The sequence below is a fragment of the Salvia miltiorrhiza genome, chromosome 7 (genome assembly GCF_028751815.1).
Source record: "Salvia miltiorrhiza cultivar Shanhuang (shh) chromosome 7, IMPLAD_Smil_shh, whole genome shotgun sequence".
Classification (NCBI taxonomy): Eukaryota; Viridiplantae; Streptophyta; class Magnoliopsida; order Lamiales; family Lamiaceae; genus Salvia; species Salvia miltiorrhiza.
In genome coordinates this window covers 20,969,021-20,982,540 of record NC_080393.1, presented here as the reverse complement: position 1 = coordinate 20,982,540, position 13,520 = coordinate 20,969,021, and the positions used below count along the sequence as shown (strand labels likewise).

Below are 13,520 nucleotides of genomic sequence, written 5' to 3'. Positions count from 1 at the left end.
GGGAGGACGGATGTGAAAGCGTAACAATACAATATTAATTTTAATTTAGACCATTTTTACGGTGAATTTTAAATTTTTTTAAATTGGAGATTTTCTAAAAGTGAAATTGATGGAAGCGGTTTTTTTTAATCAACAATGAAAGGGAATTTGTAGGAGAGGAACAGCTGATGATGGTACTTGGGTAAAATGGAGTAATGATATATAGATCAAGCTCTTGCTGGAAATATGCAAAATAGAATCGTAAGAGAGGTCTCTAGAAAGAATCTCTTACGCTCAAGTTCAATGATAATTTAATAGAGAACACAAAATCTTAATGAGTACTTTTTTAGGGGTTATTAATGTGTAAATATGCCCACTTTTAACATGCAATTAATCATAATTTTAATTTACGATGTATATACACCGGCCGATTACTCTTTTCTTTTAAGGGTTAATTGCCCATAAAATACCAAACTTTCTTCCAATTCTGATTTTGCACACAAACTTTAAAATGTTGCAGGAAAATTACTAAACTTTAGATTTATCCGATTTTGCTACTAATCCAAATTCCGGCCAAATACCAAGCTAATATGACGTGCAAATATTTGACGTGACGTAGCTATTGTTAATTCTTATTAATAATAAAAAAAGAACACAAAGCAAATAACCCAAATTGTCAATAACTTAATATATCAAATCAAATAATAGTATTTTTTTTTTATTCTCAAGTTTAAATCATTTTTTTCTAGTTCACTATTACACAACTGATTACTCCAATATATAAAATAGAAGTCATTCAAATAGTATAAATATATATAGTTTATAAAAAAAATTAATCTTTAGATAATGAAAATTTAATAAACTTTAGTATTACTTAGCTAAATAAATTTTTTATATATTAAGTTATTGATAATTAAAATGTTCTTTGGTTGACACACCTAAATTCGAAGAATCCCCTTACTATTATCGAATTTATTCAATTAATTAATTCAACTAAAAAAATACTATTATTTGATTTGATATATTAAATTATTGACAATTTGAGTTATTTGCTTTGTGTTCTTTTTTTTATTGATAAGAAATTAAATAAAAAATATTATTTTGTCAACTAATTGTTACGCAATAATAAATACGTCACGTTAAAATTGGCACACCATATTATATATTAGCTTGCTATTTGGCCGGAATTTGGATTAGTAGCAAAATCAGATAAAATTAAAAGTTTAGTTTTTATCACGCCACAGTTCAAAGTTTGTGTGCAAAATTAGAATTGGATGAAAGTTCAGTATTTTATGGGCAATTAACCCTTCTTTTAATATAAAATTGATATTTATAGAGATATACCTTTAGGAGTAGAATAGACTGAATAGAAACTGCAATCTCGGAGGCATATCTATCCAGCTGTGAGCCTTTACCCACTTGTATTTCAAATTTGATTTCTTCAAGTCTCTAGTCATATTTAGGTTGAGTTCAATTAATGTCTGATAGTATTTCGGAATTAGTCCATATCAGAAATGAATCGCGAAAAAGTGAAGGGAAAATGAAGTTTAGAAAAAGGAGCAAAAACCAAGGAACAATCAATCACTAGAAGAGAAAAATATTTGTAGAAAAATGAAGGGGAAATAAGCAAAAACAATGTGCATATATGGATAAAAACATATTTGATGGCCATGAAAAGCACAAAGTTGTGTTTGGATGAATCCATAGGAATCCGAGTTTCTGGACCCAAAATCTATGCTCACTCAACTTTCTCACTGACAAATTGTGGTCACACTTTGTAATCCGCAAACAGAGACACCTACATCCCATTTTCATTTTCAATTGTTGTCTTGCAACAAGGCCAAACATTCATGATTCTTTCTCATAGTAAAAGCTATCTTCCAAGAGGGAAAATTATCAATTATGGCATAGAATTTGTACACACATACAAAATAAAAGTGTAAAACCCTTTTCCCCATCCACCTAAAAATACGATAAAAATAAAATGTACTTGCGCCATAATCCAATGGATCCCGTGAATCCACACTGTACATTTATTTTATGATAATATGGTCATTATGTATGCAGAGTTAAAATAAAAGAGAGGGATGAAAATTGTTGGTAATGGATTGGACCACCCTATCAAAATTCAACATATTTGGACAGGGGTGGTGGAGATAGGGTGGTCCTTTTGCTTCGTAAATATAAGGCAAAAGTCCACTGCCACTCTCAGCCCTACTGCATCCCCATCTCAACTACATTTTTTTTTTTTTTCATTTTTTATGAAAAAAAAGAGAGTACATATAATCGAATCATTATATAATCTATTGGGTGTAGAAATTATAAATTGTGATACTATTTAAAGCCCTATGCAAGTTCGTGTGATATGGGCCAATTTAAAGCCCAACTTGTACGGAGCCCAAATAGAGGTTTATTCTCTTTGTAGAAGTCAAAATAATGCACATGGACTAATCTCGTCTTTGTTTTTTTTGAGGCGGAGGACTAATCTCGTCCTCTACCTTATAAACTATAGCTTGTAATAATGTAATTGAATACGTATCCAATATCAATACAACAACACAAATTGATTAATTAGTTACTATTGTACAACTCGTTAGATTATCCAATTGTGACACTCATTCAATTCAATAACGAATGACTTCTGGGACGACTGAGCTACCAGATCATGTATTTGCCATGACTTTCCATTTAAATTTTTATTTCCATCCATTTGTCGTATCCGGGTGGCCTAGGCTTACGGTTGTGACCCTTCCATTATCACCAATCAGTGACACAAAATGCCACCCCCTTCAATTACTACTACTGCTGATTATAATTGCATTCTTATCTCAAGACATTCAATTGACATTTAAGAAATTATAATAGACCTTTAATACACTCAAATGATGAAAGTGTATCATTTCGTATTAATTTTTTTTTTTAAAAAAATCTTTACATTTATATTTACTAACTCCTCCTTAATTTGTTCACATTTTATGATTGTGATAAGTTCAGTTATCCTACACTAAAATAAAACGATAAGTTTAGTTATCCTTCACATTCACAGTAGTGTTTTTTAAAACCAAAATTGATATTAGAAAAGTATTTCAACTACCTCACCAATTTATGATTTGTTCAAGTTTAGTCATCTTGTTTCAAGGTAAGACATAAACCAATTAATTTAACGAACAAACATGTCGGCCTTTTTAGACAGGGGTGTGATGGGCCTTTAGGCTAGGGCTTTTTACGCAGACCCTCATGCTTCATAAGATTTCGCTAGGCCCAATTTACCTGAGCCATAAGGTACTTATCGATAATCTATAGGGCCCATTTGGCACCGTATGAGATAAGGTGATATTTTTTATGTTAATTTATAAGATATTAATATCATGTTTGATAAAATATATATAACAAAAGTGTTATGAAATCAAAAAAATAAAAATATATATCAATAGTAGATAACGAGTCATTAATTTATAAATAACTTTAAAATTTGAAGCAAACAACATATTTATAACAAATCGTTGGATTATCTTTAATCTTTCAGTCTTCAAGGGATGCATATTTTTCTCTTCATCAGTGTGCAAACGAAGCTATCCATTACAATTCGAATCATACAAACTAAATATTTAATTAAATTAAATAATTTCATTAATCATATTTTAATACTCAAACCATATTCCTTTTAAATAACGTAAATAGATTCGATAAAAATAGGAGTAATACTCAAGATATTGTTAATGCAATCGATGCAGTATCGAATACAAAAGAGATCATCCAAAAATTCCGAGAAAATGGTTGGAGTGGGTTACTAGAAAAGGTGAAGAGGTTTTGTGAGCAGCGAGATATTGAAATTCCTGACATGAATGGTGTGCGTCGATCAAGTAGAGGTCGTGCTCCGAACAATCCCGTCACGTGGGAGAACCATTATCGAGTCGACATCTTCTATGGAACAATAGATTGCATATTACAAGAATTGGGATTTAGATTCAATGAAGATGCAATTGAGTTGTTAAAGTTGAGTTCATCTTTGGATCCACGACGTGGGTATGAATTGTTTAATATTGATGATATTTGCAAGCTAGTTGAGAAGTACTATCCGGCTGATTTTTCAAGTCAAGATAAGCTGCATCTTATGTATCAACTCGAACTTTATGAGCTTGACATTCGAAAAAGTGCACATTTTCAACATGTTGAGACACTTCCTGAATTATGTCAACTATTATCAAAGACAGGCAAGTCAGCCATTTACTATCTTGTTGACAGGTTGATTAAACTTATTTTGACTCTTCCGATTTCAACGGCAACATCAGAACGTGCGTTCTCCGCCATGAAAATTGTGAAGACAAGGTTGCGGAATAAAATGGAAGATGACTTCTTGTCTAGTTCTCTGATAATGTTTATCGAGAGAGAAATTGCTCAGAGCTTTGATGTTGACTCAATTATAGATGAGTTTGATCTCATGAAAACTCGTAGATCGCAACTTAAAATTGGTTGCAAGTGAATCTGTAGTTTTATTATTTATTTTGTATAGTTATATAGCTTTTAAGATACTTTTATAAATGAAGTTATATATCTTTTTATATTTGATTGTGTAATTTCAAATAATTATTTCAAGACTCGGTTTATTTTCTTTACTAAAAATTCATTAGAATTATCCGATGAAATCTCGCCCGGTCCTAATTAAATTCTTAGATCCGTCCCTGGGGACGTTGATGATTATTTACAGGTAGGGAGTCTGCCTGACCCCCCAGCCCCACGGGTATCTTTTTTTTTTAAAAAAAAACTTATAATAATAATAAGGTTATGCAGTGCATATCAACGGTTGAATTCTCTTTTGTCGTGAATTGCAAGGTTTATGGCTCGTTATTTCCGTCTAGGGGAATCCGGCAGGGCTGCCCTCTTTCCCCCTTCCTTTTCGTTATCTGTGCCCAGGGATTCTCCTCTCTCCTTAGAAGCTATGAGAACCAAGGCCTTTTCAGTGGTATCAAGATTACTCGTCACTGCCCCTCAATTACGAACCTTTTTTTTGCCGACGATAGCCTTATCTTCCTTAAGGCAAATGAGGATGTCGCCAAGAGTTTCAAGGAGATTCTTCTTCTGTACGAAAAAGCTTCGGGCCAACTAATCAACTTCGAGAAGTCTGCTATCTCCTTTAGTCCTAACACAGATTCCGCGGCTATCGATAAGGTTACTGAGATTCTTGGAATAAAGAAAACAAATGGACATGCCATCTATCTCGGCCTGCCAACTTTCATCCTGCGGAAGAAAAAGTTTCAATTTGAGTACCTCCGGGATAGGATTTTCAAAAAGCTCCAAGGTTGGAATCACAAGTTTTTTTCAGCAGGAGGAAAAGAGGTTCTTATCAAGTCGGTGCTCCAATCCATTCCTACCTACGTGATGGCTTGTTTCCGTATTCCCGTTGGCATTTGTTCGGATATTGAAAGAGCATGCAGTGATTTTTGGTGGGGACTGACTGATCATGGAAAGAGCTTACATTGGGCTTCCTGGGATAGATTATGCCAACCAAAATCCAAGAGCGGAGTCGGCTTCCGAAAACTGGTGCCCTTCAACCAAGCTCTCCTCGCGAAGCAAGTTTGGCGTCTGCTAAAAAAACCTGACTCTCTTCTGGGAAAGATTCTCAAACACCGTTACTTCAGAGATGGCGATCTTCTAGGGGCAAAGGTCTCTCCAAATTGCTCCTACACTTGGCGTTCTATTTGTTGGGGAAAAGAGTTAATTGCTAAAGGAATCCGATGGAAGGTTGGTGATGGTTTTACTATTAATGCCTTTAAAGATAGATGGATTCCGGGCCGAGATTCTTGGCAGGCGACAGCAGAATCCGAGCCCCTTCCTTCGGGGAAGGTGGCTGACTTCATTTCTGAGGACGGGACGTGGAACAACCGTAAGCTAGCGGAGGTTTTTCCGGACTTTGTTTTAGAGGATGTGAATACCATTTCTATTCTGAGAGACTGAAGACCTGATTGCTGCTACTGGGGTTTCGATGAGTTGGGGAGGTACTCAGTTAAATCAGGGTATTTGTGCGCAACGAACTACTACCTCCCTCATGCATCCTCCTCTTCGGCAAGATATTCACAGTGGTGGAAACTAATCTGGGCTTTGCATATCCCTCCCAAGGTAAAGCATTTCGTTTGGCGCGCACTTAACGACTTTATCGCTGCGGATTTGAACCTCGCAAGACGACATGTTCCGGTTCCGAGAATCTGCTCATGGTGTAAGATGGACTGGGGATCTACTGTCCATTGTCTGTTGGGTATCTTCGCCTAGCCGGAGGTCCACCGCTTGGTTCCCGACCGTCCTGCCGCCTTCACACGGCACTCTAGTGCCAAGATCCACTTCACGATTCTTCACCTTCATCTTCACCTGTCTGTACCTGCAGAACACCAAGAGAAGCAACAAGTCAACAGATACAAAGAGAGAAAACGAAGGAAGACAGAAAAGCAGGAAAGATCAGCGAAGATTCGAGGTGGGAAAAAGTGTCCCAGGGACACAGGTGGCTCAGATTTTTCCCATGGTAGGCTCGGCTCTTCCGGCAGCGTTAATGATCACGGCTCAAGGGAACATGGAGAACTAATCGGCACTCAAGTCTCGCTTTGCACAGCCACCAAAATCCACAGTGTATCACCAAACAGGAATCCAATTATCAGGAATCCGGCGATACACGCAATCAATAGGAGCGAGGTTCACACACACAGTCACCAATCAGGAAACCACGAACAGGAATCCGGCGACCCTTCAGGAAGGAATAGCAGAGCCTTCCGGTCAAACAGTGTGTGAAAACCCTACTCTAATCGAAAGCTATGCAGCGGGGATTAATAGAGGTCTAGCAAAAGGCAGGTGGGAAGACAAAAAACGGCAGCCATTAATTGGGGGGGGAGCTCGAGGGATCAGCAGATCAGAGGTCGGGGGAGAGGAAGGGTCTCGGGGGGAGAGAGGTGAGAGTGACGGAGGATGAGAGAGAGGGAAATAAGGTGAGACTGATTTGGACTTAGGGTAAATGAGGGTGAGGGATTTTGGGCTTGGGTTTGGGCTGGGGAATTAATGATATTGGGCCAACACTCCACATTCCACCTTTGGCACAATGATCATTAAGTCACCAGGGAAGAGCCTACCTTTGATTTGAGCTTATCATCACAGCCATTTTTACTATCATCCTATCACAAAGACAAGACAATAGAGGGTGAGAAAAATATTATACATATTTAACTCAATCTCAAAACCACAGAGATCAGCCCAAGGGAAATCACCATTCTCAAACCAAAAGAGGTTATCATTGAAGACTCAACAGAACACACACACATGCAGAGCAGAGAGACTGACCAGAGCAAAGACACAAAGCAAAGCAGAACACAGAGCTCAGACACACAAGGCACACACATGCAGAGCAGAGCCCACACAAAACTCAACATGCAAGAAAACGAAAACAAGGCAAGCACACACAAAACTCAACATAAGAAACTCAAGAGAAAAGAACAACAACAGAACAACAACAGACCAAAGCACAGACACAGCACACGCAGCAAACAAGAAGACAACTCAAAAAGAAAAGAAAAGGGACAAGCAACCTCAGAGGCTAAACTTGCCACACACAAAAAACACAGAGACAGAACTTTAACCACAATCAAAGTTCACAACAGGAGCAGAAATCATATTGTAATCAAGGCCAACCTTTTGTGTAAAATCCTTAGCAATAAGTCTAGTTTTGTATCTCACATTATCAGTTTCATGTTTGACTTTAATCAACAAGTTGGACTTAACAACAGAACATTCAGTGGGCTTTATCACTAGTGCCCAAGTTTCATTAGGTTCATTCATAGCAGGCTCAAGCAAGTTTTCTGGTTCAGCATGCATGTTGGGTTGGGGATCCACCTCAAAAGGAACAGTGGGGGTAAACACAAGCTCATACATGCTTTGATTAACAACATTCACATTCTCCACCTCACTTGGAGCAACATATTGTGAGGATTCAGTCAAACAATGAAAGAAAAGTTCATTAAACACTACATCCCTGCTGATGCTAGTTTTAAACCCAGGGACAGACCTATCCCACAACCTATAGCAGTTGTTCATGATGACAAAAAAGCTCAAACAGCTGCAAGCAGCAAAACTCAAGACAGCAGTCTCACAGACACCAACAAACAATAGTCAACAAGCAACAACCCAGGGCAGAGCTCAACTAGGCACACAAGAAGTCAGAGAAAAAAAAAGCTTTCCAGAGCAGAAAAGCAAACAACAGCTCAGGGCTGCCGGTGAACCCTTGACTACTCTTGCTATCCAGGCTACTCGCACGAGGAGACCCACAGGGGAATCCAGACGAACTGGACCGTAAGCAAGAAAGTCCGAGTACAAAGGCTCTCAAGCTTGGAATGCTAGGGTTCACAAGAAGATGAGCAGAGAACACTCAGGAAAACACCAGAGCAAGAAAACCTCAGAGAAGAACAATAAGCGAAAGCACAAGGGGAGGATCGCAAGATACCAAGAACAGAGTGCACATACAACAGAGCAAAAAACCAACCCTAACACTAGGGAGTCTTCAAGTTCAAGCCAATTTACCAGAGCCGTCTCTCCCAGGTAGGGGAAAGTCCAAACTTACCACAATCCTTGCTCGTCGGGAGCGAATCGGCGCTGCCCAGAGGGAGGCGGGGTGAAGGAGGTGCGGTCGGAGGGTGCCCCGGCTAGGTCACCGTGGCTCTGATACCACTGTTGGGTATCTTCGCCTAGCCGGAGGTCCACCGCTTGGTTCCCGACCGTCCTGCCGCCTTCACACGGCACTCTAGTGCCAAGATCCACTTCACGATTCTTCACCTTCGTCTTCACCTGTCTGTACCTGCAGAACACCAAGAGAAGCAACAAGTCAACAGATACAAAGAGAGAAAACGAAGAAAGACAGAAAAGCAGGAAAGATCAGAGAAGATTCGAGGTGGGAAAAAGTGTCCCAGGGACACAAGTGGCTCAGATTTTTCCCATGGTAGGCTCGGCTCTTCTGGCAGCGTTAATGATCACGGCTCAAGGGAACATGGAGAACTAATCGGCACTCAAGTCTCGCTTTGCACAGCCACCAAAATCCACAGTGTATCACCAAACAGGAATCCAATTATCAGGAATCCGGCGATACACGCAATCAATAGGAGCGAGGTTCACACACACAGTCACCAATCAGGAAACCACGAACAGGAATCCGGCGACCCTTCAGGAAGGAATAGCAGAGCCTTCCGGTCAAACAGTGTGTGAAAACCCTACTCTAATCGAAAGCTATGCAACGGGGATTAATAGAGGTCGAGCAAAAGGCAGGTGGGAAGACAAAAAACGGCAGCCATTAATTGGGGGGAGAGCTCGAGGGATCAGCAGATCAGAGGTCGGGGGAGAGGAAGGGTCTCGGGGGGAGAGAGGTGAGAGTGACGGAGGATGAGAGAGAGGAAAATAAGGTGAGACTGATTTGGACTTAGGGTAAATGAGGGTGAGGGATTTTGGGCTTGGGTTTGGGCTGGGGAATTAATGATATTGGGCCAACACTCCACAGTCTGCTGAATTGTTCAAGGATTCGAGGGGCTTGGAAACTCACGTCTTTCTGGCCTGATATTAAGTCTTATCTCCATCTCTCTTTGAATGAGTTGAGTAATCTGGTTGTCGAGAAACAGGGACAAAAAGCGTTGGAACTGTGGTTCTTCATGCTGTGGTTCGTATGGAAATCCTTTTGTGAGGTTAAGCATGGAGAACTACCGGCTGACTTCAAAGTTTCGCTGCATGATTGTGAGCTGTGGCTGGATTCCTATCAAAAAGCTCGAAAAACTGCTGCTATTCCTCAAGGTTTACTGCCGAAAGAAGGAGCTAGTCATTGGTACCCTCCGCCTCCAGAGGTCTTTCGGCTTGATGTCGACGTTGCTTTTTTGGAAAATGGACGAAAATTGGGAGCTGGCTTTATTCTGCGTGACTCAGAGGGTATTATTCTTGCTGCGGGTTGCAAACAAATTGGCTTTTCAGCCACTGTTCTCATTGGCGAATTGCACGCGATGATGGAAGCTATCGGGTTCTGCCTGGAGAATGAGTTCGGTCCGGTGGTCCTTTTCACCGACTCCCTTCTGGCCATTCATGTTCTACAGGAGTCTCCTCCCGGTCCTGACTCCCTTTACGATGATTTTTGGGATGTTTTTCAAAAAGCTCGAGAGTACGTGGTGTTAGATTTTTCCCATGTTAGACGTGATGCTAATAGAGCATCCCATGCCTTGGCTCGCTCTGCTTTTTCTTATTCCGATGTAATGATCAGGAAGTCGAGATTCCCTTCTTGGCTTCTTGATATTGCTCGCCTTGACTTTCATTAATATATTCTCCTTTTCCGCCTCAAAAAAAAAGACGTGCATTGCGTGAGGAACTTGATGTCTCTACCTTTTATGTGGTCCAGGAGATTTTTGCCATTTTACGAAGACAAATATATAATGTAAAAAGTTAAACTGTCAAAGGTGGAAATTACACTTTTGGAGTATTTATAAAGGGATTTTCTTGAAATGATATTTATAAAGTAATTAAAAACACATATTACGAGTGAAACTATTAGCTCTATAAAATGAAATAAAGAAATAAATGAGCAACAGTTTCGAAACGCCGCAAATGTTTCTTGAGGTTCGTATCGTTGACAATAGTCCAGTTATGTATGTATAATCACGCAATTCAAAATGCTCGACCTTATATATCTGCTACAAATTGCTCCAAAAATATATGTGCTACAAAATTAAAATTATTTCCAGGCACAATCCGAAACTGCGATTTTTCTTTTCGTTTAAATAATAATTCCTCTGAATTTTCTCTTTGTGGTGATTTAACTCCAACCTTAAAAAAAAAAAAAAAAAAGACTGAGATGCACTTCGAAATAGTAATATATAGTTGCAGATATTGTCTTCACAAAAATAATAAAATATTATACTTCATCCGTTCCCCAAATAGCTTCCTAGGAGAGAGGGACACGAATTTTAAAACAAAGTTATTGAATGTATTAGAAATAGTGGAAAAGTAGTGTTAGTATTGAAAGTGATGAAAATGTGTCATATTTAGTATTAAAAGTGGTGAATAAGTGAAAAATAAGAATAAATGAGGTACAATTAGTGGTGGGATAGTGTTCCAAAGTGGATAATAAGTTATTTGAAGGACGGCCCAAGAAGAAAAGATATGAAGTTATTTTGGAGAAAAATGAAGTAATACATAATTAGATATTAAGTGATATAGTTAATAATTAATATACTCCCTTCATATCAATTATCTGGACTTGTTTTTCTTTTTTTCGATGTCCCAAATATATATGTGGGTTTCCATAAAAAATTATGCATTTTAATTTATTTATTAGCATATCCTTCTTTAATTATTTTATTAACTCTAGTAGTAGTGAATTGTCAAAGAAAATACGGGTATACGAAGAAGTTACTTGTGTAATTTTCTTTTGCAACAACTTTATTAATCCTTATGATAAAATCCATTAATCTACTATATTGAAAAGGCAACTTTCAACTGAAAATCAATTTCAAATCAATTTTAAAATTGAGTGACAAATTCGTAATTATAATAAAATTAAAGGTTTGTTTATAAATTAAGAGATAACGGGTTCAAAACCTACTTTTGCCAACATTTTCATTTTGTGTGCGTGTGTTGTCAAGCGGTAAGGGGTTAATGCCTAAAGTGAAAGGTCTTAAGTTCGAGTGTGACGCGACCTTTATATTTTTCTATGGGTAAATATCATGAAAATCCGTGAACTATACCCACTTTATCAAAAATACCCTGAAAAAAAAGGTTTATTTATAAATTATACATTTTTTTTATTTTTATTTAACTTTTTATTTTTCTATTTTATTTATTTTCTAAAATTGTGAAATTCGTCTAACCATAAAATATTTGATATGCATATAACAAGAGCTTTAATTTGATATATGTTATGTAAATATTAGATTTTAAATGAAAAAAATATATTTGTTTAAAGATTAAAACTTAAGAAAATTCTCTCTCATCTCTTCTCTTTTTTTTTTAATAAACTATTTTAAAATTTTTCTTTTAACATTATTTTCTTTTTTCACAATACCAATTTTTAATATTGTGAATTTTGCTTTATTTTTTATATTAAACTAAAATATATTTATCTTAAATTGTAGCATTTTTTTAATTGTATTTAGAAATTTTTATATAATAATTAAATTAATATCAATATTAATAAAAATATAAAAACAATCGTTGCACGAATGCAAATGCTAATTGGGACGAAAACAGTAATACTAGATTTCAATTTGAAGATGCCACTAAGAATATAGTATCACAAATTGATAAATTGTACATAGAGCTTTTTACGATTATATCCAAAACTATATTTATATTTGAAAATAGAAAGGTAAAGTTTCGGACAATCGTAAAACAGTATATATTCTACTAATAAGAACGTCGTACTATTTCAAATAAATACTCTTATCATTATATTTTTAGTTGATCATGTTTGGATAGGAATTCGCAACCATGTCCCTCATACTTATAAAAATGAAGAATGCACTATAAGTTACAAGGCTAATGTATACTATTAAAATTGTTATACAATAAAAAAAAAAAAAAAAAAAAAAAAACTATATCATATTCATGACAAAAGAGTGGTGACAGCAAGGCTGATGAGTCTCCATTTTGTCGGCGGCGCTGCAGATTCGACGAGAGCTAGCAGATGTGTTGCGCGAGTCGAGAGGAAGGTGGCTCGACGACTGCGCGGCCAATCATACGATGCGGCCGACGCCAACGACAACGCCAAGAGAGACAAGATGAGGATTGAGGAGGGGAGCTAGGGTTCGTTATATGACTGGGAAAATGTTATTTTTAAGTTTGTCATTAAAAACAAATTTACTCACCAAAATGACTAATTTCCCAAAACTTGTTCGTCCTCTATTCCATAATTGGATTTGTCTCATTATTAAATTTAATATTTTAGTAATATTTATTATAAAAATAGGTAGTGTATATATACACCATAATTATACAAAATTAATATATTAATTACAAATTAATAAAAAGGAATTGTTGAAAAATATTTTTATAAAAATATTCTTATTGGACATAATGAATCCTATTTAATTGTTAAATTAAATTAAAATGAAAAAATAATAGATGATCAAAGTGGTAAACAGTGGGATGAGATCCAGTGTCCCACAATTTTATGTGTACCACTATGTCCCTTTCTTATATCTATTATTTTAAAAATATTTTTTATAAAAATAAAATTTATTATAATACTATGAATTATACTTAAATTTTATTTCAAAAAATTAATTTTTTTTAAAATATATACCATGACTTTGAATTTATCAATCAATTATTAGCTAATAAAAGTGAAATTAAATAATAAAAAATAATTATATACCCTAATTTGATGGAATAAACCCTAGTTAATAATCACAAAATTAAACTAAAGTATATAAAATTGAATTTGAAGAAAAAATATATAAGAAAAGAAGTACAATTAAAAGTGGGATACAAAGTGGGACATATGGTACATTGAATCTCATTCCACAATGTACGTAATATTTAAA

The 13,520-nt window shown here is 36.4% G+C and overlaps 1 protein-coding gene across 1 annotated transcript; it reads left to right on the top strand.

The window, feature by feature from the left end:
- Positions 1–3,820: 3,820 nt before the first annotated feature.
- On the top strand, positions 3,821–4,462 carry LOC130993949 (uncharacterized). Its single transcript, XM_057918987.1, has one exon. The coding sequence runs from the start codon at positions 3,821–3,823 to the stop codon at positions 4,460–4,462; it is 642 nt and encodes a 213-aa protein (XP_057774970.1).
- Positions 4,463–13,520: the final 9,058 nt, after the last annotated feature.

Excerpts from the sequence above, each read along its gene's own strand:
- LOC130993949 (XM_057918987.1), top strand. The coding sequence starts at position 3,821 with ATGAATGGTGTGCGTCGATCAAGTAGAGGTCGTGCTCCGAACAATCCC.